The sequence below is a fragment of the Chrysemys picta genome, chromosome 10 (assembly GCF_011386835.1).
Source record: "Chrysemys picta bellii isolate R12L10 chromosome 10, ASM1138683v2, whole genome shotgun sequence".
NCBI lineage: Eukaryota > Metazoa > Chordata > Testudines > Emydidae > Chrysemys > Chrysemys picta.
This window is the reverse complement of record NC_088800.1, coordinates 510,583-534,931: the sequence shown is the minus strand read 5'-3', so window position 1 is coordinate 534,931 and position 24,349 is coordinate 510,583. Positions and strand designations below refer to the sequence as shown.

At 49.1% G+C, this 24,349-nt stretch overlaps 1 protein-coding gene across 24 annotated transcripts in view; it reads left to right on the top strand.

Annotated features, from left to right (window-relative positions):
• PPIP5K1 (diphosphoinositol pentakisphosphate kinase 1) overlaps positions 1-24,349 on the top strand; it is a 96,536-nt gene that overhangs the window by 10,487 nt on the left and 61,700 nt on the right. For all 24 annotated transcript variants that reach the window (XR_010590898.1, XR_010590899.1, XM_065559052.1 and 21 more), the window contains 13 exons: positions 1,118-1,203; positions 1,679-1,833; positions 5,443-5,544; positions 5,894-6,055; positions 11,577-11,698; positions 12,221-12,322; positions 13,818-13,904; positions 14,384-14,459; positions 15,044-15,153; positions 16,130-16,215; positions 16,706-16,834; positions 18,397-18,518; positions 20,312-20,494. Coding sequence is in view for 22 of the 24 variants with exons in the window: in XM_065559052.1 (XP_065415124.1) it covers positions 1,118-1,203; positions 1,679-1,833; positions 5,443-5,544; positions 5,894-6,055; positions 11,577-11,698; positions 12,221-12,322; positions 13,818-13,904; positions 14,384-14,459; positions 15,044-15,153; positions 16,130-16,215; positions 16,706-16,834; positions 18,397-18,518; positions 20,312-20,494 (1,522 nt within the window). In the remaining 2 variants the exon portion in view is untranslated. The remainder of the gene's footprint in view (positions 1-1,117; positions 1,204-1,678; positions 1,834-5,442; positions 5,545-5,893; positions 6,056-11,576; positions 11,699-12,220; positions 12,323-13,817; positions 13,905-14,383; positions 14,460-15,043; positions 15,154-16,129; positions 16,216-16,705; positions 16,835-18,396; positions 18,519-20,311; positions 20,495-24,349) is intronic.

Below are 24,349 nucleotides of genomic sequence, written 5' to 3'. Positions count from 1 at the left end.
GATAGGTATGAAGTGGGGGATAAGAGCTGGCAGCTAGAAGGAGTCAGGGCTCTCACCTGGTCTGATGCAGGAGGTCAAACGGCAAGACAGACAGAGTTTGAACCAAGGGGTTCACTGCAGCATGGCTGGGCTTGTGCTGACCAGAATGGACTGTGCTTTAACCTTCAGTTCTCTATACTACCCTAAGGCCTCCCGACTGTTTTCACAAAGTTGTGAGTGTCACTACAAACACTGGGCGAGGTGCATTAATTCCGTAAGAGTGTACAAGTCTCCATCAGGAGTCGGAGTTGGACTTGTTGAATGGTGCTTATGGTGGGAAGTGGGGGCTAGAGGTCCAGTCTAAGGAGGCGGGGAAGCTGTGTGGCTTACCCTGGAGGAAGAGAGAGACCCCTAGGAGATCTGGCACACTGAAGGCATTCCTCCAAGAGACCGGGAGCCATAGCACTAGTCCTGTGGATCCATGACATAGGCATCCTAGTTCAGGGTGGGCGGTGCTTTGCTGTTCACAGGCATCCCAATCAGGGATGGGAGGCAGACATCTCTGGGCAGGTGCATGCGGGTGCTTTGCCTCCCTTAGTGTCATGACTGGGGCTTGGGCAGTCAGGCACAGTGTTCACACAATGTGGCATGCTTAGTGGTTAGAGTAGTGGCTGTTAGAGGCCAGGAATAGCACCAACAGTCAGGAACCAGGGGTCAGAGCTGGGGTCAGGAATCCAAGAGCAAGCAGAGAGGCAGGTCCATTGCTACTGCTGGCAAGGGAGTCCACCTTGCTGCATAGGCATTCCTGGAATTCCTCTTGGGCTTCAGTGGGCGGCTGGACCAATAAGGGACCACAAGGAAATCTGTTGGTCTGGGCTTTCAAGGTGTTACTTCCTGTGGTGTCTGTCTATATGGTGATGCCTGTGGTCCTACCATGGCTGCTGGGTGGTGGCATGAAGGTGTCGGCCATCCTGCAGACCTGGCTTCTAGTCCCGTCCACGCTGAACCTCAAACATAGATCTTGTTGCATTCACTCGACTTAGTGATAAATCTCTTCAAGTTTTATGTCGAGGTCACAGCCAGGACCTTTCCACCTATTGTGTTGGCTGCTGCTGACTTCTTGCCCTGTCCCTTGCAGGCGAGAAGTATACCGGATCTTGCAGGAGGAGGGCATAGACTTGCCCCGCTACGCTGTGCTCAATCGAGACCCTGACAAGCCGGACGGTGAGTGTACCCAGGGGGCAGTGGAGTGGCAGATGCCAAGTTCATCTCCCCAGAGAGCTCTGCTTTAGGTGGCTTGGCCTCAGAAGAGTCTGGGAATAGAGCTCGGGTACACAGGGATGCTGATGTTTCTCAACCTCAATTTGTAAACAAGCTGGCATGCCTGGCTCCCCTGTCTGCCCTTGGTTACTAAGGCCTCAGAGGGCCAGCCTGATGCTATTCCCAAGTATCCTATGCAGCACACCCCAAATGCCCAGGCAGCGTGGCTGTGATCAGAGCTGACTCCACCAAAGGAGTACTTCCAAGGATGGTGCTAAAAGAGACTTGCTGTTAAAGATCAGACCTTGGTTGCAAGCCAGAACAGACCTGATTCGCAGTTTATACTGCTGACCTGGACGTGGGGGGGAATGGTGAGCTGGGTCCCCTGAAGCAGGCTTCCCCCCTTTCCTGACCTGCTCCTGCTGTGTTTTGTCTGCAGAGTGCAACCTAGTGGAGGGAGAGGACCAAGTGGAGGTGAATGGAGCCGTTTTCCCAAAGCCGTTTGTAGAGAAGCCAGTCAGTGCGGAGGATCACAATGTTTATATTTACTACCCAACTTCGGCAGGTGGGGGCAGCCAGAGGCTCTTCCGGAAGGTGAGGGGAACTCCAGTTGCCACTGGCCATTGGCTGTGGGGCAGACACTTCAAAGCATGCCTGTCGGCAGATAGCTAGAACGCCCATGTGCCTCGAGGCCAGAGATGCACCACTGGAAGGAGAGTCCTTGGGTCTGGGAAAGGCTTGTGGGGCCTATTGGAGGGGGAATCTGGTTTCAGGCTGACTGAGATTTTGTTGCTTGTTGTTAAATGCAAACATCTGTTAATGCCATGGTAAGAACATGTAGTTAAATCACAGTGAGTCAGGAATTGCTGAAGAAACTGTTCCAGCAGCAGTGCCTGGCTTATGTGCTCAATCACACCACACACGCTAATAGAACAGCCCAAAAAAAGCCTAGTAGATTTCAAATGAAGGTTGCTCAAGTACTCATCTCATCCACATGATCACTAGAAGTAATGGATAGTACCAGCTAATGCAGTTTTCATTCAGATGCCTTAGCACCCAAATTTCATGCTGGGTGTATCTACGCTACAGAATTAACTCCAGTAGTCTACCCTTGAAAGACTTCCTTGGAGGTTAACCTATCATGAGGGAGAGTGTCCACACTACAGAGTAACAGCTGAGTGCTGGTGGAGCCATGCTGGAGCTCTGCTCACTCATGTGGCGGTGCTAGGACTTCTGGAGGCACATCTAAAGGTTTCCTACCCTGCACATCACCAACCCCTCTATGAATACTGCATCTCACCCTGGTGCACTCTGCTCTCCATGTCTGCTGTCACTCTCAAGGCTTTACTTACCTGTTTTTATCCCTTCCCCCATGCTTTGTCTGTTTTTGTTTAGCTTGTGCATTCTTTAGGGTGGGGACCAGCTTTTCCTCCAGATTTTGAATATGCCTAGCACAATACAAATACTAAATTGTCAAACAAAGACTATTTAGTGAAAGTTAAGGTTGCATTAGAATATGCTACACCCACCCAAAACCTTCACAACATGGAAATAAGTTAAGGGGAAAGACTTGTGCATTCCTTTCCACTTTTATATTGCCTACAGTGCTGTCAACAGTACGCTCCAGCACTCCATATGGCTTTCACTTCTTCTGTAGACACACAACACAAATGCGGACACCAGCATATCAAACTTGCACTTTAACTCATTTACTTCTATATCAAGTTATATCAATAGATCACCACATCTGATTCCCACATTCCATGCAGTAGGGAAGTTATTCTGCCTTAGCAATGTTGAGGGCACTGCTAAAGTTTTGCATTAACAATTTTTTGTTTTTGCATTTCCCTGACTGCCATCTAAATTGGGGGTTTATTGTCTTCGTCAATGATATGGGTAGTGAACTGCATGGGAATTTAAACAGCAGATAGATGAGTTTAGGTTTGAACTCTTGGTCTCCTTTTTTTGCCCTCAAGTGAGTGGTGGTGTTCACGTATGACAGATTTGCTGTCAAATTGGCAGGTTTGGCACAGTGCACAAACTTTCAGTTATGGATAAAAAGTTATAAAATGCTCTATAGACAAGTGCGACGATTGTATAGCTGGTATTTTGCGCAATCTGTGCATTAAGAGCAGCAATGTGGCTGGAGTGCTGTAGGTTTCTTGCAGAAAGAGGTACAAAAAAGTGAGACATGAAAATGCCAAAAAAGGTGATTTTTTTTGAGCTCTTGCTCTCTCTGTATTGAGTCATTTTTTTTTTCTCAAACCACCAGGAAATTTAAATAGCATCAGAATTTACATTCTGTGGATTTGGTTTTTATCATATCAATAAGATTTTTAAAAAGTAAATGTTTAAAGTTTCCATTAAATTGAAAACTTCTGACTTAGCATGAATTATGGAGTTAATACTAGCACCTCCATAATGACAATATGTGGGGGCTATTATTTTCATTAATGACTTGAATAATGGAGTGGAGAGTAAGATTTAAAAATTTGTGGATGACCCCAACCTGGGAGAGGCTGCAAGCACTTTGTAGGACAAGATTAGATTTCAAAACGACTTAGACAATTGGAGAACTGATCTGAAATCAAGAAAATGAAATTCAGTAAAGGTAAGTACAAAGTACTGCACTTAGGAAGGAAAAATCCAATGCACAACTACAACATGGGGAATAACTGCCTAGGTGGTACCCTGTTTCCCCGAAAATAAGACATCCTCCGAAAATAAGGCCTACTTACAGTTTTGCCTCTCGTTGTAATATAAGGCATCCCCCCGATAATAAGACCTCCCCGATAATAAGGCATCCACCGATAATAAGGAATTTTTCATTTCTGAAAAATAAGACATCCCCTGAAAATAAGACCTAGCGCATCTTTGGGAGCAAAAATTAATATAAGACACTGTCTTATTTTCGGGGAAACAGGGTAGTACTGCTGAAGAGGATTTGGGGTTATAGTATCAGGGGGTAGCTGTGTTAGTCTGTATCCACAAAAACAACAAGGAGTCTGGTGGCACCTTAAAGACCAACAGATTTATTTGGGCATAAGCTTTTGTGGGTAAAAAACTCACTTCTTCAGATGCCCACAAAAGTTTATGCCCAAATAAATCTGTTGGTCTTTAAGGTGCCACCAGACTCCTTGTTGTTTTTGGGGTTATAGTGAATCACAAATTGAATGAGAGTCAGCAATGTGGTGCAGTTGTGAAAAAGGCTAATATTCTAGAATGTATTAACAGAAGTGTCATATGTAAGATACAGGAAGTAATTGTCCTGCTCTACTTGGCACTGTGAGGTCTCAGTTGAGTACCTGGTCCAGTTCTGGGTCCCACACCTTAGGAAAGATGGAGAGTAACAAAAATAACGGGGTCAGAAAACATGACCTATGAGGAAAGGCTAAAAAAAATGGGCATGTTTACTTTGAGAAAAGAAGACTGTTATCAGGTCCCACCTCTATTTCCTAATATGTTAAGGGCTATTATAAAGAAGATGGTGATCAAGTGTTCTCCCTGTCCACTGAAGTTAGGACAAGAACTAATGGGCCTAATCTGCATAAGGGAGATTTAGGTTAGATATTCGGAAAAGCTTTCCAACTATTCGGCTAGCTAAGCTGTGGAGCAGGCTTCCAAAGGAGGTTGTGGAAGCACCATCACAGGTTACACAACCTCCTGTCAGGGATTGTCTAGGTTTACTTGGCCCTGCCTCAGTGCTGCAGGCTGGATTAGATGACCTCTTGAAGTCCCTTACACCCTTGCATTTCTGTGATTCATACCCAATTTCAAGGGTCCCATTCCATCCCTCTTTGCTCAGCCTTTTGGATTAGGTTGCTCCCAAGGGAGGAAGTGCTATTGCTTACATTGCCAAGCTCTTGTGTGGCTGAATTTGATTTTATTTAAACTTCCCATTTAGCTCTTTGTTAGGCAGAGTCCAAACAGTGGAACACTTTATCGTGAAAGAGGAGGGTTTGAAGGGAAAGTTCTTTCCCCTGTGTGTTGCTAGGTGGCTTGCTATGTGTTCATGTGAGAGAGAGACTTCTCCACCATCAAGCAGACTGACCGACTAATAAGTGCTGTTAGGGTGCCTGGCCTGTGTGGTTCCTCACTCTTTTTTTTTTCTGCAGCATTGGATCCTGCATGCTCATATTTTAGCTCACATTGAACAGCTCCCTTTTTACCTCCTCTGAGGTTCTCTTCACCTTTTGCTTTCAGATCGGTAGCCGGAGCAGTGTTTACTCCCCTGAAAGCAGTGTACGGAAAACGGGCTCATACATTTACGAGGAGTTCATGCCTACAGATGGCACTGATGTCAAGGTGAGAAGAAGGCTGGAGTGAAAGTGAGGGATGGCTGCCTCCTTGGCCAGAACTTGGGCAGCTGTGGCCTTAGTAGTCCTGCATGAGAACTCTTTGGAGTGTTCCCTCCAGATATGAGTCACTGACAGCACTGTCTGATCAGGGTGAGGATTTAATGCTTGTCTGCATCAGACATGAATGAGGAGAGCGTGTGGCACCAAACCCTCTTCCACTTCTCCATATGTCTGCAGCCCAGGTGTGTCCTGGTGGGTTCCAGTTAGTTTGTCTGTCTGCTCAGTGGTAACTTTTTGGAACCTGGCTAGATAATCCGGTGATGCAGGCCACCTAGCTCACCTCTGTCTCTACCCAGGTGTACACAGTTGGGCCGGATTATGCCCATGCGGAAGCCCGGAAGTCCCCTGCTCTGGATGGGAAGGTTGAACGGGACAGTGAGGGGAAAGAAATCCGCTATCCGGTCATGCTGACTGCCATGGAGAAGTTAGTTGCCAGGAAAGTCTGTGTTGCCTTTAAGGTTTGTGCATCTCCCATTCTGTAGGAGTAACAGACTGTTCTCTGAAACATTCTGTTTGTGCCCCAGGCATCCTCTTCTGCCACAGCCTGTCACCTCATTGGTCCTGACACCCCTGAGGCAGAGATCTGTAACCAATCAGGCAAGCTGAGGGGACATGGGGGTGGGAGGGAAGGGAGCAGCTCAAACATTTTCTGTGTTCTCAGCTACATGTGGGCTGAGAACATTTAGCCTGCTTGTGTTACATTGGTTGGTGTCACTCTCTAACTTGTGGCCTGCCATCTGCTACTCCCCTGGCCTGTCCCTTCTTTCACTACTTTCCCACTCTCATGTACATCTTGGTGCATGTTTTCTGCCACTTGTTCAGTGTCTGTTTTGCTGTTGGGCCCATGTACATTAGATGCTTTTTGGCATTGCTTCCCCCTGGTTCTGGTCCTGTGCTTGCATGTGGAAGTGCTCCTTGCACCAATGTGATTGCACCATTTAGAGCCAGTCTTGAAAACCCTTCCTCTGCACCGTTAGAGTCCTAGTGTGGATGGGAGACCCAGGCATTGCAGCTGCACTGGTTCAGCTGTCCCTCATTGTGGATTGCACCAAGTTCCTGCTCACCCTCCATAGCTACCCTGGTCTCAGCTCCTTGCCATGTACTTACCCATGACCTGAGACTGCCCCTTCCCTTGGAGGGTGCTGAGGTGATGCTTGGCAGTTCTTGGCTCTGCCCAGGGGTGCCTTCTGCTGTCTGGGCTCTGATAGACCTGAGAGCAACTAGGGGATGCTCCAGCAATTCAGCTATCCTGTTCCAGCCACCTCTGGGCTTGCCCAAGGCACAGCATATCGGTCCCTGTTTCTATGTGAAAACTTAAAATAAGCTTCCCCTTCCAGCCACTGGGCTCTGTTCCACTGCCTTCACTCTGCCATGCCTCATCTCCCCATGCAGGTTGTCTTTACTGTTCTTTTCCCTTCCACCAGTTCTGTACTTTTCCTCTCTCCCTTAATTTCTGAGATTTCTCTGCCTCCCCTCTCTTCCCCCTCCCCCCAACTCTTCACTTTCTTCTCCATGCCCCATCTTCCACCACCATCCCAGCAGGGGCGCACACATCCAGACATGTTCTTCTCACCATGGCAGCAGTTGTCTGTATCACCAAGCAAGGCAGGGCCAGGTCTCCCTCTCTTTGTGCAGAGGCCATCCAGCTCTGGAATTAATGCATCATGCATGATGTCCTGCTCCAGGCCACATATCTTCTGGGTGCCAGCAACTCCCTTGCAGACACACTCAACATGTCCTTCCGCATCAACAATGAGTGGGAACTGCACAATCCCACACTACACTCCATTTTTCCACTGGTGGGGCCAGGGCCAGATTTACACCTTACGTGCCCCCTACATACAGCATCTTCTGTGCCCCCTGCCTACATCTTTTGTGTTGTCTGTAAAAAATGAAACTTTTAACCCACTTTTAGGTGACCCTAGAACGCCGGTGCCCCTAGGCACATGCCTACTGTGCCTATTTGGAAATCCGGCCCTGGGTGGGGAAACCCCTGCTGGGACCTCTTCACGACCAGCAAGAACCACAAACTCCCCCTTATTGTTCCAGGGGAACACTGGGAATGGATTCACAGAGCAATGCCCTTCTCCTGCCGTGGACCAAAGACAAACACTATATGCCTTTCCACCCATTCCCCTCCTCCTACAAGACCTGCACAAAATTTGCTGGGACCGGGCTATAGTCATACTGATAGCCTCCTTTTGGCCTCGCCAATATTGGTTCACAGACCTCTCCACTCGCCCGCCCCCCTGCCCCCCCGTCCACCTCCGCACCCACCTGTATCACCTCATGCAGGCACAAGGATGACTCCAACACCCCCACCCCACTCCACCTCACGGCTTGGTATTTGGATGGAGCTTGCACATAGACCGGGTGTGCTCCACCCCCCCCCCCATATGAGACATCCTCATGCACAGCAGGAGGCCATCCACCAGCACCTGCTGTGAGGCAAAATGGAAGCGCTTCATGACCTGGGCACGCTGCCACCATTACCCACTGGACTCCATGTCCATTCCTAACCTCCTGGACCACCTTCTCAAACTGTCGGGTCTCGCGCCCCCCCCATATGGGTTCACTGTGGGGGCACTGTGCCTTCTTCCCTCTTCACTCATGCAACTGCCACTCGTTTCCTCAAAGGTTTGCTCAACGCCTTCCCACCAGTGCTCAAACCTAGCCCCTCTTGGGACCTGAATATGGCTCTCTCTGCCCTTACTAAACCACCCTTTGAACCCCTCGCAACCTGCTCTCTCGCCCAGCTCCGTGAAGGAGCTTGTTGGCTATCACCTCAGTGAGGCACACTAGTGAATTGGCAGCCACGATGGCTGACCCTTCCCCCTGCCATCTTCCACAAAGACAATCTCCTTGCGCCTATGCCCCAAATTCCTCCCCAAGGTGCCCTCCGCATTCCACCTCAACCAAAGCATCCACCTTCCCATCTTATACCCAATCCTCATGCCCTCCACAGGACCAGAACATTACAGTCGCTTGACATCTGCCAGGCACTAGCCTTTTATTTCCAATGCACCTGTGCCTTCCTAGTCATCACTGCCAAACATTGCAAGGGCCAGGCCCTCTCCTCCCAGCGCATCTCTAAATGGATTGCCTGTTGCATTTCTGAATGCTCCTGTCTCTCGTGTACCCCTACCCCCTGGAGTCATGGCTCACTCCACGCAGGCACACGCTGCCATGTCCACCTTCCTTGCGGATGTGCCATGGCAGGACATTTGCCGGGTAGCCACATGGCGCCCCATCCACACCTGTACCGCTCACTATGCCATTGCCCCAGAGCGGCTGTGGATGTGGCCGCCGGCCACACTTTTATAGACAATGGCCTGATCTACACTACACAGTTAGGTCGACGTAAGGCAGCTTAAGTCGACCTAATTATATCAGCGTCTAGACTACAGACTTGTCCTGCGGATGTATGTGCCCTATTACATAACTCCATCTCCATGAGAGGTGTAGGGCTTATGTTGGTGTAGTTAGGGTGATGCAGTGTCTGTGTAGACACTGTTACTTACATTGGCTGTCCATTTCATGACTCCAGTGGAGCAGGCAACTAAAGCCCAGCTGTTCTCTGCTCCCCTGGGGAGCTGGGCAGCTGGCCCCTGCTCAGAGCAGGGCTGAGAAGCCTGGGCTGCTGGACCCTGCTCCCAGTGGGGAGTGCAGGGGGAGAAGTCCAGGTGGCTGGACTCCACTCTAAGCTGAAAGAGGGGGCCTGGGCTGGACCTGCTCCTAGTGGGGAGGGTTATCCCCCTCTTCCCCCTGAACATTGGCTGTCTTGTCAACTTCTGGCTCCATGCTGGAGCTGTGAAATTGACAAGGCTTCCCAGCTCCAGGCAGGGAGCAGGCAGGGGAGAAGAGTGGGGAGAGAAGCCAGGGCAGCTGGACCCCACTCCTCAGGCGCAAGAAGCCCAGGTGGCTTCCCCCATTCCTGGTGGGGAACGGGGAGGCGAGGGGAGGGAGCAGCCCATCGGGAGCCCAGGAGCATGTGGGGCAGCTGGGCTCCCTGCAGGGAGCTGAAGCTGGTCTCTCAGCTCCTCACACTGCACTACCCGTCTTAGGTTGGTGGAAGTGCTCCTGGTGAGGATGTGTACCACTGACCCAAGGAGGGTAGTGTGGACATCAGCCACCACAGTAATTACTGCACTGGCTGTAAATTGACCTAATATAGGTCAACTTAAGTTTTTAGTGTAGACATACCCTATGACTTCTCGCAGGTCCTCGCACCCACCTCCATGCTGTGCACAGCTCGCTAATCACCCACATTTGGAAACCATATAGAACCATTGTTCAAAGAAGAGGAGGTTACTTACCTGTAACTGGAGGTGCTTTGAGGTGTGTGGTCCCTATTTGGATGCTAATACCTGCCCTCCATCCCCTCTGCTATGGACTACATTGTTGGTGGTAAGGGATACTGGAGCACCATCGACCCGCATGGCCTCTTATAGCCTTGGATGCAAGCACGCGGACAATGCACGATGCACGTGCAGGTCAGCGGACATTGTTGCAATACAAAATGGTTCTGGCTGCAGCGCATGGCATGAGTGCGCATTCCCATTTGGAATTCAGACAGGGACCACACATCTCGAAGAACCCCCAGTTACCGGTAAGTAGCCTCCTTTTTCTAGTCCTTGTGGTTGAGGAGAAAAGCTTGTGGAAAACAGTTCCACACAAATGCCATGGCTGTGGAATTGCAAAACATATGGGACACTGTCTGTATGGAACCAAACCTATCCACAAGTTCCCCACTTCTGAGCTATATGCAGGTGAGACCAGGAGTCGGTCTGTTACCGCTCAGAGGCAGCCCAATTCATTTGGACAGTGTATTGCTATTGTTATGAACTAGCAAACATTCATGTACATTTTGGAGATGTACATGAGACTTAAGACAGCTTGCATAGTAGCCTTTGTGCTGTCTTCATCATAGGACTTTGTAATGCTGCTTCTCAGAGCTCTGTATGTGGCTTTTCCCCTCAGCTGAGGTTTGAGAGCAAGAGTGTAGTCACTTCTCATATGCCAGCAATGCCCCTCTGCCATGTACATTGGCCAAACCGGACAGTCCTTCTGCAAAAGAATAAATGGACACAAATCGGACATCAGGAATGGTAACATACATAAGCCAGTAAGTGAACACTTCAATCTCCCTGGTCATTCTATTACAGATTTAAGTCACTATCCTTGAACAAAAAAACTTCAGAAACAGACTTCAAAGAGAAACAGCAGAACTAAAATTCATTTGCAAATTTAACACCATTAATCTGGGCTTGAATGGGGACTGGGAGTGGCTGGCTCATTACAGAAGCAGCTTTTCCTCTCCTGGAATTGACACCTCCTCATCTATTATTGGGAGTGGACTACATCCACCTTGATTGAATTGGCTCTGTCAACACTGGTTCTCCACTTGCGAAGTAACTCCCTGCTCTCCATGTGTCAGTATATAATGCCTGCATCTGTAACTTTCACTCTATGCATCTGAAGAAGTGAGGTTTTTACCCACGAAAGCTTATGCCCAAATAAATCTGTTAGTCTTTAAGGTGCCACCAGACTCCTTGTTGTTACTTCTCATACACTCTTGAATGGCACCCAGAGATTATGCTTGTTGTGACAGTTCTGCTGTCCTAGTTCACTTCCTCATGGTGCAGACCCTTTATCCCACAGATGTGACTATACACAGGCTTACCCGAAAGGGCCAGTTACTGGTAAGTAACTCCTCTGTCTTTTCTCTCTCCCAGAATCCATGAAGTGTATGTATTGATGGTATGGGGGTGCTGAAGCCAGAGAGTCCTAGCCTTCCTGCCAGAAAAAGCAGAGCTTGGAAGGCCTCTGAGGAGCCAAGTTGTGCAGTGTATTGGCTGGGCCTGTGCCGCATAGTCCTCTTCCATGGCTGCTGGGCTGGGTCTGTGCTGCCTGCCCCGTACCCTGAGCTCTTGGGGAGGTTTGTCTGAATCCCTTGCCCTTTGTTTCCTCCTCATGCAGCAGACAGTGTGTGGGTTTGACCTTCTGCGGGCGAATGGCCACTCCTTTGTCTGTGATGTGAATGGGTTCAGCTTTGTGAAGAATTCCATGAAGTATTATGATGACTGCGCCAAAATTCTTGGGTATGTAAAGAGCTAAAGCCGGTGTGTGGGTGTGTGTGCGGGTGTTCATTCCTCCAAGTATGTGGTATAACCCTACGTGCCTTATGCTGGAGAGCTCAGCGAACTGCTCAGCAGGGAACACTTGCTTTGTATTTGAAACTTGTAAGTGCTTAAGATGGGGAAGCTCCAGGATGTAAGGGGTTAATTTCTCTCAGATGCAGATTTGCCAGCCAATATTAGTATCTTCAGATGTAGTCGAGTTGGCCTTCTTACAACCTACAGAACCCAGCTACTGTACTGGAGATACTTGGAAAGTGATTGGTTGGCCTGATGCAAAGGATGCCAACGCCGCACTCTGGAGCTCTCCTGCTGGGTCTGTGACATGACAAATCTGACTTGAGAGTGTATGCAGGACTAAAGGAAGCACCATCTGTGGCATAATGGGTTTTGAGCAAGGCTGTGGTGGAGGGGGATTCTAGGGGAGCTTGTCACTGGGTGCAGATTGCTAAGGGAATGGGATTCCTGTGTTCTGGTCTGTTCCAGGAATATAATCATGCGGGAGTTGGCTCCCCAGTTCCAGATTCCCTGGTCCATCCCAACAGAGGCAGAGGATATTCCCATTGTCCCCACAACTTCAGGCACCATGTGAGTATCTGTTAGCCCCAGCAAAGGGTGCCCCCATGGGTAGCCAAGGATTGCCATACTCCCCCATAGTACTGGGCTTCCCCTCCAAGCATTTGGGTCTGTGCAGAACACAGAGACTGTAAGGCACTAGAGAGACCTAACCAAGCTAGGGGAGGGCAGCACAACGAAGGATAAAATTGAGTGTTGAGAAATGCAAACTAATGCACATTGGAGGAATAATATGAACCGCTCATATGCCTTTGAGGGTTCTAAAGGAACGATATCAACTCAGGGAAGGGACATGGGTGTCATGGTGACAGCTGAATGAGCCCCCTGCTCAGTGTGCAGTTGCAATCAAAACAAAACTGGTAGGATACGGAAGAAATGGGATGGTGAAAGTATCATGATGCCATTATATAATCTGTGGGATGTCCTCATTTAGAATACTGTGGTCCGTTCTGGTCACCCCGTCGTAAAAAGGTTGTACTAGAAATAGATGGGGTGCAGAGAGGGGTGGTAATGAACAGGAGCCTGTCAAAACTGCTATGAAGAGAGAGAGAGAAGATTGGAATTGTTACTTTAGAGAGGAGACAAATAGGAGGGTAGGATAAAAATATACAAAATGATGACTGATCTGGAGAAGGTAGATCAGGAAGTTCTCTTATTCTTGTATTCTGGGAAAGGTTGTTGAGAACAGTCAATTTCATTGACTGGTGACAAATTTGAAGTTGATGAAAGCAAATATTTTTTTTCACACAAGACAGCCTGTGGAACTCATTGCCACAAGTGCATATTGTGGCAAAGTGCTGCACAGGACTCAAAAAGGGTTGGCCATTTATATGGCTAATAAGCACAGCCAGAGTTACGGTGGTAATTCCTGAAAAGTTTTGGAAGTGATGTCATCGCTCCTGCTTCTGGGCATAAACTGGCCTTAACTAATGGGGGTCAGAGGAAACTAGCCCTGGGGCAGGCTGTCCCGGAATTGCCTGGTGCATGGTTTTTTCGTTTGGTACTGGCCAAAAGCAGAGACAGGTGTTGTCCCAGTGGTCTGGTCCAGTCTGGCCATTTCTGTGTTCTCCAAGTGGAATTGTGCATTTCCTGAAAGCAGTTTGGCACAGTCCAAAGTCCTGTTCCTACAGCTGCCCTAACATCTGGCCCAGCTCACACCACCAGAGTCTCCTGCTGCTTCATGCTTACATGTCAACTTGTGAATGCTGTGACTCTGTTGTCTGCTGTGGTGTTAATGTGGCTGTAGCATTTTGATTCCTGTCTTGCAGGCTCTGAACTTGTGTGCCAGTCTGGGTTGGGGTAACCATATCTGATGATGGGGATTCTCCCAGATCTAGTGTAGGCTTTCTAATACTGAAGCAGACTTCTGAGAGCATGGGGGCGAAAGGGGTTTCTGCAAGAAGGGGGTCTGTCTCCTTGTGTTGGTGTTGGAATGGGAGAGGGAGGAATATATGGGAAGGGTGCTGTCTCCTGACAGGGCTATGCTTTTTGGTTTCTTCCACTCTAGGATGGAGCTGCGCTGTGTTATTGCAGTGATACGACATGGAGACCGCACCCCCAAGCAGAAGATGAAGATGGAGGTTAAACACTCTAGGTAATGGGTGCAGCAGAAGGGGTATGGACTCTTGCAGTCAAGAGAAATGATAGGTAGAGAGCTTAGCTGCTGAGGCCATGGACCAAGCATGAGAGCCCACTGTGTGGGAAGTAGTGCTTTCTCTGGCTCCATTCACCACTAATCCCTTTCACTCAGTCAATCTAGCCTGCCCCAGGAAGCTCCTGCATTTTCCATGCAAGCACTGGGAGAGGGCAGCTTGTGATGAAGGCTTGTTCGAAGTACAAGATCTTGGACTTCCTGCTGGGCACTTGCAAAGGGAAGGAGAGAAACCATTGGCTATCTTTCCTTCTCCTAGTTCAGGCTGAAAGCACCTGTTTTCCTGGGAATTCTGGGGGGGCAGGGATGAGCCTGTGGACATGCCAGCTCTCGCTGAAGAGGCATAGCTGGGTGTGTAGGGATGACCATCCTCTTGGCATGAGAAGAGCTGAAAATCTGACTAGGTCTGTTTGTCTGTTTAGGTTCTTTGAATTATTTGAGAAATATGATGGCTACAAGACAGGGAAGCTGAAGCTGAAGAAACCAGAGCAGCTGCAGGTGAGGGGAGACCTCCCTGGGGTCACTGTACAGAAGACCTGGGTGATCTGGATCCGAGAGAGCTTTTTGTGGGGCTGGTACCTGAGCGCACTCCCCATCACACACACAGCAGATCATGTCACTAGCTTCCAGCAGGGACTGCTCATGGGCAAGAGCCTGAGGAAAGACGAACTGCTGTAGAACCATAATAATGTCAGTCCTGCTGCTCTCCCATCATGGCACTGTCTCAGTGAGAGAGAGCGCCTCAGACTTCGAGAACTGGAGGAATTGAAGGCTTGTGTTTGCTCCTGAGCAGGACAGAGCTGCAACCTGAAAGTGGAAGGAACTAGAACTGGCCCTAACTTATCCCGGCTAAAGCTGTGTCTTGGAGATCAAAAATGTCCCTGCAGATGAATGTGGGAAAAGGTTTCAATGTGAGCAGCCATGGAGCTAGGTGCATGCTATCTGAGTGCCCATCCTCCCTGGCCCACTGGGAGGAGAGTGGGTGACTGGGGCCTGGGTGTCCATTAGCCTTGGGGCACTGTAAGGGGAGGGGGTGCAAGCTCTCTGGGTACATAATGGATGGTGCTTGTTATCCCTGACAGGAGGTGCTGGATATTGCGCGCCTGCTAGTGGTGGAGTTGGGAACTCACAATGACTGTGAGATAGAGGAGAGGAAGTCCAAATTGGAGCAGCTAAAAACTGTCCTGGAGATGTGAGTAAGAGCGAGTTGGGTGGGGTGGAGGCTCATGTTAGGGCTGCCTACTTCCCGGAGGATAATAGTGCAGCTACAGAAGGGAGACCCATTATTGAAGCACTGTGTGCTGCTCATGTCATGCCTGGCCAGTCCCCTAGGGGTGGCAGAGGCTGCAGTCACCTTCTTGTAGGCAGCAGTACCTGGAGGATGACACCAGCAGGGCTTGCTCCGAAACTGGCACCACAAGCACCAGTTCTTATTTTTTGGGCACTGTAAGCATGACGTCTTCTGGTTTTGGTGTAAAAAGGCCCAGCGCCCTGACCTAGCAATGCTCTTGTGACAATGGGGAACTTCCACTGCTGGAAAAAAGGAAAAATCATCCCCTTGATGCACAGCACTTGTGCATATAATGTCCTCTGTCTCGAGATCTGCAAATGGAATGGAGGTAGCTTTGCTCAGGGAGGTTGTTCTAGCACCAAGAGTGCAACAAAAGGAATGCGGGCCTGGTGAATCCAGTATATCTGGATTTGGCCTTGCGTTTGCCTTGCAGAATAGCCTATGGGGCCCACATAACAGGTGACATGGTGGTCTCATGGCATCTCCAACATACAGAAACCTAAATCTAATACGTAGACCAGATCTCCCCTTGTTTGGGCCTAGGAGGCAGCACTATGGGACCCTGTGTTCATCTGTCAAAGGTATAGATAGAAATTAAGAGTGTTTGATGCCCTCTGGACACTAATTTCGGAGTCCAAGAAAGTCTTCTGTTTTCAGACCGTTTTGTTAAATGAGGCAGCGGGCAAACCTGCCAGCTTTGTATGCTGGGTCACAGATGTAGAGCACCAGCGCAGAACTTGGCCACTTAGTGGTGCTGCCAGGAAACGAGCCCATCCAAGGACAGTAAGAAGGGCATTGCAGGGAGCTTGAGTGGCTTTGCCTTTTGCTGCCTGGGGACTATGGGGCCAGGGTATTGATTTCTCTCCCTTTGTGACAGGTACGGACACTTCTCTGGCATTAACCGCAAGGTGCAGCTAACCTACCTGCCTCGTGGACACCCAAAAGCTTCCAGTGAAGACGAAGGTTAAAAAACCCCACATGCTCCCTCTCATACTGGTTCTAATCCCTGGGGCTCAGTACCTGTATGCTGCTCTGTCACTCCAGCTTGGACTGCACCTTTGGGGTGGTGGGGACAGAGCAGAGTGCTGGTCAGAAGGACAAATGCATGCCTTCTCTGCCACTATGGCAAGACCTACTGGAGCGAACACCTGACTGCTTTATGCCATCAAAAGGCTGGGAACACATACCCCCATCCCTTAGGGCGGATTGGAATTCACATGCTCTGTCTTGAACTTCTGTCATTAAGGCTGGAAATTTGACCCCTGTGTCCCCAAAATCCAGAGCACCCTAATCATGCACTTACTGAAGTCTATTAGACAGGCTCTCGTTGATCCAGCGCCCACTGAAATCATGCCCATGCTGAGACTCCTCTGCCATTGCCCTGTAGGCCCCTTGGTCTCTGGAGCCGGTGCCCCTATTTTATAGTATGGTGACTACCTGTTCATCTGTTTAGATGCCCGTAAGGAGCCCTCCCCATCTCTGCTACTGGTGCTGAAATGGGGTGGAGAGCTGACCCCAGCAGGAAGGGTCCAGGCAGAAGAGCTTGGTCGGGCCTTTCGCTGTATGTACCCTGGAGGCCAAGGTGAGCTTTCCCTCTTGTGCTGCTCATCAGTTGTGGTCTCTGACTGTGCACAGAGGCCACACGTGGCCTGCTAATCACCACTGGTGACTGGACGCATGCATGCATCTGAATACTTTCTCTTGATTAGGCTCTAGTAGCATATGTGGCTCAGGACTCCACCACTGCTTTAATTCAATAACTATTTCTGTTCTGTGTTTGGAAAGAAGGATGATGTGGTTGTCACATGAGGATGACTGACTACTTTCCAGTCCATTTGTAACAGAGGAGGATGTTAAACAACATCTACTAGTGATAAGTGTTTTAAAATCCAGCAGGCCTGGAGAACTTGGAGTTGGCAGGGCTGACAGGGGCTTCCTACCCAGCTCCACATCCCTGCAGCTCCTAGGCAGCAGAGGCAGGGGCCAGGGCAAGGGCTCCGCTGCTCCTGCCACAAGCACTGGCTGTTGCAGCTCCCATTGGCTGGGAACTGCAGCCAATGGGAGCTACGGGGCGGGGTCTGCGGGCAGTATGTGGTATGGAGACCCCTCTGCTGCCTAGGAGCTGTAGGGGAGCCATGCCAGTGGGAGCTGGGGGGCCCCCCACCTCAAGGTAAGCACCCCCCTGCACTCCCCAATCCGCTGCCCCTAGTCCTGAGCCCCCTCCCACACACCCAAACTGCTGCTGCCGGCCCAGGGGCTGCCCAGCTTGCAGAGCCCCCGAGCTAGCACCAGCCGCTGCAGAAGTCATGGAATCCGTGACCTCCATGACAGACTCGCAGCCTTAGTAATGACTAGTCACCGTCCCTAGGAAGAGGGCTGTGGAAGACAGGACAGGCATGGACAGAAAGGGGTTTGCAATGCAAATAGAAGTTCATTTAGTCTGTTAATAAACCAGACCCCAGAAGAGGAGATTTTATTTGCAATTCTAATTATACAGTGTGTGATTTGTCCCCCTCCCTCTGAGGCTCTGGTAGAGACAGGGCTGCTCCCCTGATGACACTGGGTAAGCTGACCCTGCAGTTTGTCTTTCAGGGGCTAGTAATGGGCTGTCAATAGGAATGGCTCTGAGTATCCAGGTGTCTTCTTTAGCCCCTAATCACTGACTCGGGGGTTTGTTCCCATCAGGTAATTAAGGGCTGTAGTGGGTTTGCGGTCATTCCTCCCAATCTGGCTCAGAGGGAGGCCCCTGCGCCTCACTACAAGGACCCACTCTAATAACAGTTACTTGTTGACACCAACCCTTCCTGGCTATGATGATTTCTCTGCTCCCTGGCCCAGTGCCCTCAAGCTAGGACTACGTGGATTAGTCCCATCCTGCAGTGGATCAGTAGAACTCTTAGCCTGTTTTTTTCAGCCTGTGTCAGGTATTAGCCAGGGCTTTCCCCACCACAGCTGCTTTCTGTGCAAACCCAAAGACTGAGTGTCGGTGTGACTGAACTTTGCAGAGAACTGTAACTATCTCAGGAAGGTATCTGTTCCCTAAAGGAGTAGAATTTTGGAGGTGCATTTAACTCTGACAGATCCTAGCAGCTGACTGCTGTTGGTGTTTGAAAGTTGTGTTTGAGTCTCTGCTCTCTGTTCCAGGTGACTATGCTGGCTTCCCAGGGTGTGGCCTGCTCAGACTGCACAGCACCTACCGTCATGACCTCAAGATCTATGCTTCAGATGAGGGCAGGGTTCAGATGACGGCAGCAGCTTTTGCAAAGGTGACTCATCTCTTATGGCATCTGCTCAGTGCACAGCAGCCCAGATAACCCAGAGATGGTTCTTGGCTGTAGAGCTGATGGCCAGCAGCAAAGGATCTACACTAGGGGTGGGCAAACTTTTTGGCCTGAGGGCTACATTGGGGTTGCAAAATTGCATGGAGGCCCAGGTAGAGAAGGCTGTGCCTCCCCAAATAGCCTGCCCCCCACCCCCATCCATTCCCTGACTGCCCCCCTCAGAACCCCCGACCCATCGAACCCCCCCCCCCCATTCCTTGTCCCTAACTGCCCCCTCCTGGGACCCCTGCCCCAACTGCCCCCCGGGACCCCACCCCCTATCCAAACCCCCTGATTCACAACTCTTCCCCCCCCCCCCCCCCCCGCAGAACCTCCGCCCCATCAAACTGCCCCCACTCCCTGTCCCCTGACTGCCCGCCGGGACCCGCCCAGCCCCCTTACCATGCCGCTCAGAGCAGCATGTCTGGCAGCTGTGGTGCCCGGCGGGAGCTAGACACGCTGCCACTCTGCTTGACAGGAGTGCACCGCTCCGCCGCCCAGAGCGCTGCCCACGTGGCGGCGTGGCTGTGTGGCAGGGGGGACACCAGGGGAGGGCCCTGGGACTAGCCTCCCGAGCCGGGAGCTCAAGGGCTGAGCAGGACGGTCCCGCAGGCCGGATGTAGCCCGCGGGCCGTAGTTTGCCCACCTCTGATCTACACCATCTGGAGTTGCTACAAAACTCCACTAGATAGGTCTCAATAATTATTTTCCTTTTAAAGCAGGCCCAGACGATACGCAGGGTGAGTTCTCCTGTGGGTAACCCCTTTGCTGTCCTAATGGGGATGTCTGAGACTGTCCACATTTCAGAGACTGTACATTTGCATGGAGCAGCACTGGCAGTGCAATATGACCCTCATATTTCTGCTGCATTTGACAGCACTGGAGCAGTAGTTGAAGCCTGGTAACGAATCAGTCAGATCCTGGGTGTGCATGATGCCAGAGCCATTTGTATGCTTCTAGGTGTTTGTTGCTTAGAAGGTTGTTTCTCAGAGGACTGCTTAGTTTAATGCAGGGGTGGCCAAACGGCGGCTCACGAGCTGCATGTGGCTTTTTTATAGTTAAAATGTGACTCACGGAGCCCCTCCCTCCATTCTCTGTTACCAGATTGGGCGGGAGCTTGTGGGTTCTTCCCGGTGGTAGGGTTAGGGGCTTCTGGTCTCAGGGCTTCAGCCACACAGAGCAAGTCTACCAGAGTTCAAGTCTTCAGCCCTGCTCCTGCTAAAGCCCCAAGCCCCGGCGGGTGTGACCCGGCTCTCGAACTTCTGAAGATTGTCATATGAGGCTCGGAGGGTCAGTAAATTTGGCCAACCCTGGTTTAAGTTGTGTCTCTCTGGTACCACTTGGTTGTAAATGGGCAGTGAAATGTCCCAAATGACCGTGTGGGGTAGGGATCAGGTTGGGAGTGTCTGTGGGTACCATTCAGACTAATGGGAAATCAGAGTGTCTTCTGAAATCTGATTTGCAAGGAGCTTTCATTATATAAATGGTTTCACCCCTTTAGAAGTCAGTGACTCGAGGGTGCATTAGGCAGCCAAGGACTGCTCCAGTCAAAACCTACAACAGTTCTAGTTGCACTGACAGAATCTTTGGCACTTTCCTAAAGACTGCCATAGTTAAAACCATCCTCAGCAGCTAGGATTTCATTTGGTGACTTGAAGGAGAAACTAGTCATGAAATTTGCTAGAAAGTGTGCTGGCTTATGTTTCACTGAGCTGAAATCCTCTCCTGTTCTGCTCTAGGGTCTCCTGGCTCTGGAGGGAGAGCTAACCCCCATCTTGGTGCAAATGGTAAAAAGTGCCAATATGAATGGACTGTTGGACAGCGATAGCGACTCCCTCAGCAGCTGCCAGCACAGAGTGAAGGCACGGCTGCACGAAATCATGCAGAAGGATGCCAAGTTCTGCGAGGGGGATTACGAAAAGGTAACATAAGAACGGCCATACTGGGTCAGACCAGAGATCGATCTAGCCCAGTATCCTGTCTTCCAACCGTGGCCAAAGCCAGGTACCCCAGAGGGAATGAACAGAACAGGTAATCATCTAGTGATCCATCCCCTGTCACCCATTTCCAGCTTCTGGCAAACTGAGGCCAGGGACACCATTCCTGGCTATCCTGGGTAATAGCCATTGATGGACCTATCTTCCATGAATTTAAAATCTAGTTCTTTTTTTTGAACCCTGTTATAATCTTGGCCTTCATAACATCATCTGGCAAAGAGTTCCACAGTTTAACTATGTGTTGTATGAAGAAATACTTCCTTTTGTTTGTTTTAAACCTGCTGCCTGTTAATTTCATTTGGTGACCCCTAGTTCTTGTGTTATGAGAAGGAGTAAATAACACTTCCTTGTTTACACCAGTCATGATTTTATAGACCTCTATCATATCCCCCCTTAGTTGTCTCTTTTCCAAGCTGAAAAGTCCCAGTCTTATTAATCTCTCCTCATACAGAAGCCTTCCATACCCCTAATCATTTTTGTTGCTCTTTTCTGAACCTTTTCCAACTCCAGTATATCTTTTTTGAGATGGAGGCGACCACATCTGCATGCAGCATTCAAGATGTGGGCGTACCATGGATTTATATAGAGGCAATATGATATTTTTCTGTCTTATTATCTATCCCTTTCTGAATCATTCCCAACATTCTGATAGCTTTTTTTTTGACTTCTGCTGCACATTGAGTGGATGGTTTCAGAGAACTATCCACAGTGACTCCAAGATCTCTCTTGAGTGGTAACAGCTAATTTAGACCCCATCATTTTATATGTATAGTTGGGATTATGTTTTCCAATGTGCATTACTTTGCATTTATCAATATTGAATTTCATCTGCCATTTTGTTGCCCACTCACCCAGGTTTGTGAGATCCCTTTGTAATTCTTCACAGTCTGCTTTGGACTTAACTACACCTCTACCCTGATATAACGCTGTCCTCTGGAGCCAAAAAATCTTACCACGTTATAGATGAAACCGCATTGTATCGAACTTGGTTTGATCCGCCGGAGTGCGCAGCGCCCCCCCCCCCCCTCCGCCCGCCAGCACTGCTTTACCGCGTTGTATCCGAATTCATGTTATATCGGGTCACGCTGTATTGGGGTAGAGGTGTATCTTGAGTAGTTTTGTATCATCTGCAAATTTTGCCACCTCACTGTTTACCCCATTTTCCAGATTATTTATGAATATGTTGACTAGTACTGTTCCCAGTACAGACCCCTGGGGGACACCACTATTTACCTCTCCATTCTGAAAACTGACTGTGTATTCCTGCCCTTTGTTTCCTATCTTTTTAACCAGTTACTGATCTACGTGAGGACCTTCCCTCTTATCCCATGACAGCTTACTTTGCTTAAGAGCCTTTGGTGAGAAACCTTGTCAAAGGCTTTCTGAAAATCTAAGTACACTATATCCACTGGATTCCCCCTTGTTCACATGCTTGTTGACCCCTCTCAAAGAATTCTAGTAGATTGGTGAGGTATGATTTCCCTTTACAAAAAACATGTTGACTCTTCCCCAACAAATTGTTCATCTATGTGTCTGACAATTCTGTTCTTTACTATAGTTTCAACCAGTTAGTCTGGTACTGAAGTCAGGCTTACCAGCCTATAATTGCCTGGATCACCTCTGGAACCCTTTTTAAAAACTGGAGTCACGTGAGCTATCCTGCAGTCATTTGGTACAGAAGCTGATTTAAATGATAGGTTACAGACTGCAGTTAGTAGTTCTGCAATTTCACATTTGAGTTCCTTCAGAACGCTTAGGTAAATACCATCTGGTCTTGGTGACTTATTGTTTAATTTATCAATTTGTTTCAAAACCTCCTCTAATGACACCTCAGTCTGGGACAGAGCCATCCCAGGTCTTGCTGAATCTGGAAAAACCTAATGTGCCACTATTAAAAAGGATGAACCTAGTGGTTCTAGTTCAGACAGCCTAACATTGAGCCTGGCAAAATGTGGAAAGGCCGATACAGGATGTAATCAGTAAAGAATTAGTTAATTCCAGTCAACATGATTTTATGGGAAATAGCTAACCCAATATCACTTTGTAATGAGCTTACAAGTCTGGTTGAGAAAGGTAATAGTGTTGAGATAATATACTTAGACTTCTGTAAGGCACTTGACTTGGTCCCATGTGACATGATTACAAGATTAACACTGTACAGAACCAATGTAGCCCATATTAAATGGGTTCAAAATTGGTCTCCCTACATCTCAAAAAGAAATGGTAAATGGGGAATCATTCTGTGAGGGTGTTCTAAGTGGCGTCCCTCGGATCTGTTCTTTACTCAGCGCTAATCGCTATCTTTACCCGTGATCTAGCAGGAAGTATAAAATAATTACTGGTAAAGTTTGCAGGGGTCACAGAAATTGACAGAAAGGTAAATAATGGTGGGGTCAGTTCTACAGAGGGATCTGAATCATGTGGTAAGCTGGGCTTCTTTGAACAGCATGCATTTTAGTACAGCTAAATGTGAAGGTCACATGTAGGAACGAAGAATGTAGTGGGTCACACTTCTGGGAATGGGGAGTATTTTGGAAAGCAGTGACTCTGAAAGGGGCTCTCATGTCCAGCTGGTATCCACTGGGACTTAATTTCCAGGGCCTTGCACTGGTTAAGAGAACACATGCAATCCCTTGGATGCATAAGAGAGTATCAAGTAGTTGAGGTGCTGTTACCTCTGTATGCAGCATTAGTGAGACCATTACTGGTTACTGTGTCCAGTTCTGGTGTCAACCCTTTAAAAAGGATGTTGGTGATCAATTGGAGAGGTTCAGAATGATTTGAGGTCTGGAAAACCTGGCTTACAGCGAGAAAACAATGAGAAACTAAAATAAGATCAATCTATTTAGTTTTTCCAAGAGAAGGTTATTTGGTGGCGTGATCACTATCTGCCTCTACTATCACAAGCCTTTTCCCCCGGTAGTTACTTGCAATGTGGCCGACAAAGGCATATTCCGATCCAGTGGCTAGAAGCTAGAGGAATTCAGACTAGAAATAAGGGTGTAAATTTTTAACAGTCGGCGTAATTAACCATTGAACAACTTGGATTCTTTTTGAATCAAGACCAGATGTCTTTTTCTAAGATCGGTTCAGCCAGAATTTATAGGCTGATGCAGGAACCATGGGGTGAAATTCTCTGCCTGCGTTATGGGGGTGCTCCAAGTAGATTATCATCATTCTCTTCTGTGCCACATGTGCATACACATCTTATCAGGGCCGGGCCACAGGCGGCCTGTGTGCACTGGTCAGTTATTCACTTGCGGTCAGGAGACACACAGCGGAGTCTGGGTAGAGCTGGGTCAGGCTACCAGGAAGTCCGGATCAGGCACCAGATTACAGGCAGCAGGCAAATAGAGTCCGGGACAAAGCAGAGTCAGAAGCTGGAGTCTAGGTCCACAACAGGGCGAGGTCTGGAACAGAAGCAAGCAGGAGATCTGTGTGGTTGCTCAGACCACTCTCCATGACGGCTTCCTGGTTTATATATTGACATGAGCCAATCAGTGGGCTGCCACTCAGGCCCTGCTGGGCGGTACTTCCTGCAGTGCCTAGCATCACAGGGTCCTCCAGTGAAAACCCAGCCTAAGTTTCCAATGGCAATATGGAAGTGTCAGCGGCCCAGAACCTGCATGGTCCCAGGTGCTAGTCCTACAGGTTCTTATGCACGCACTGATGGCAGCCCAAATGCTATCGGTGGCAGTCTCTGAACTTACTTGAGAAAGGGATAGCTTTTCCTCTCTCATCGGCAATCCCTCGGCGTTTGAGGATGATTGTCGTCCATAA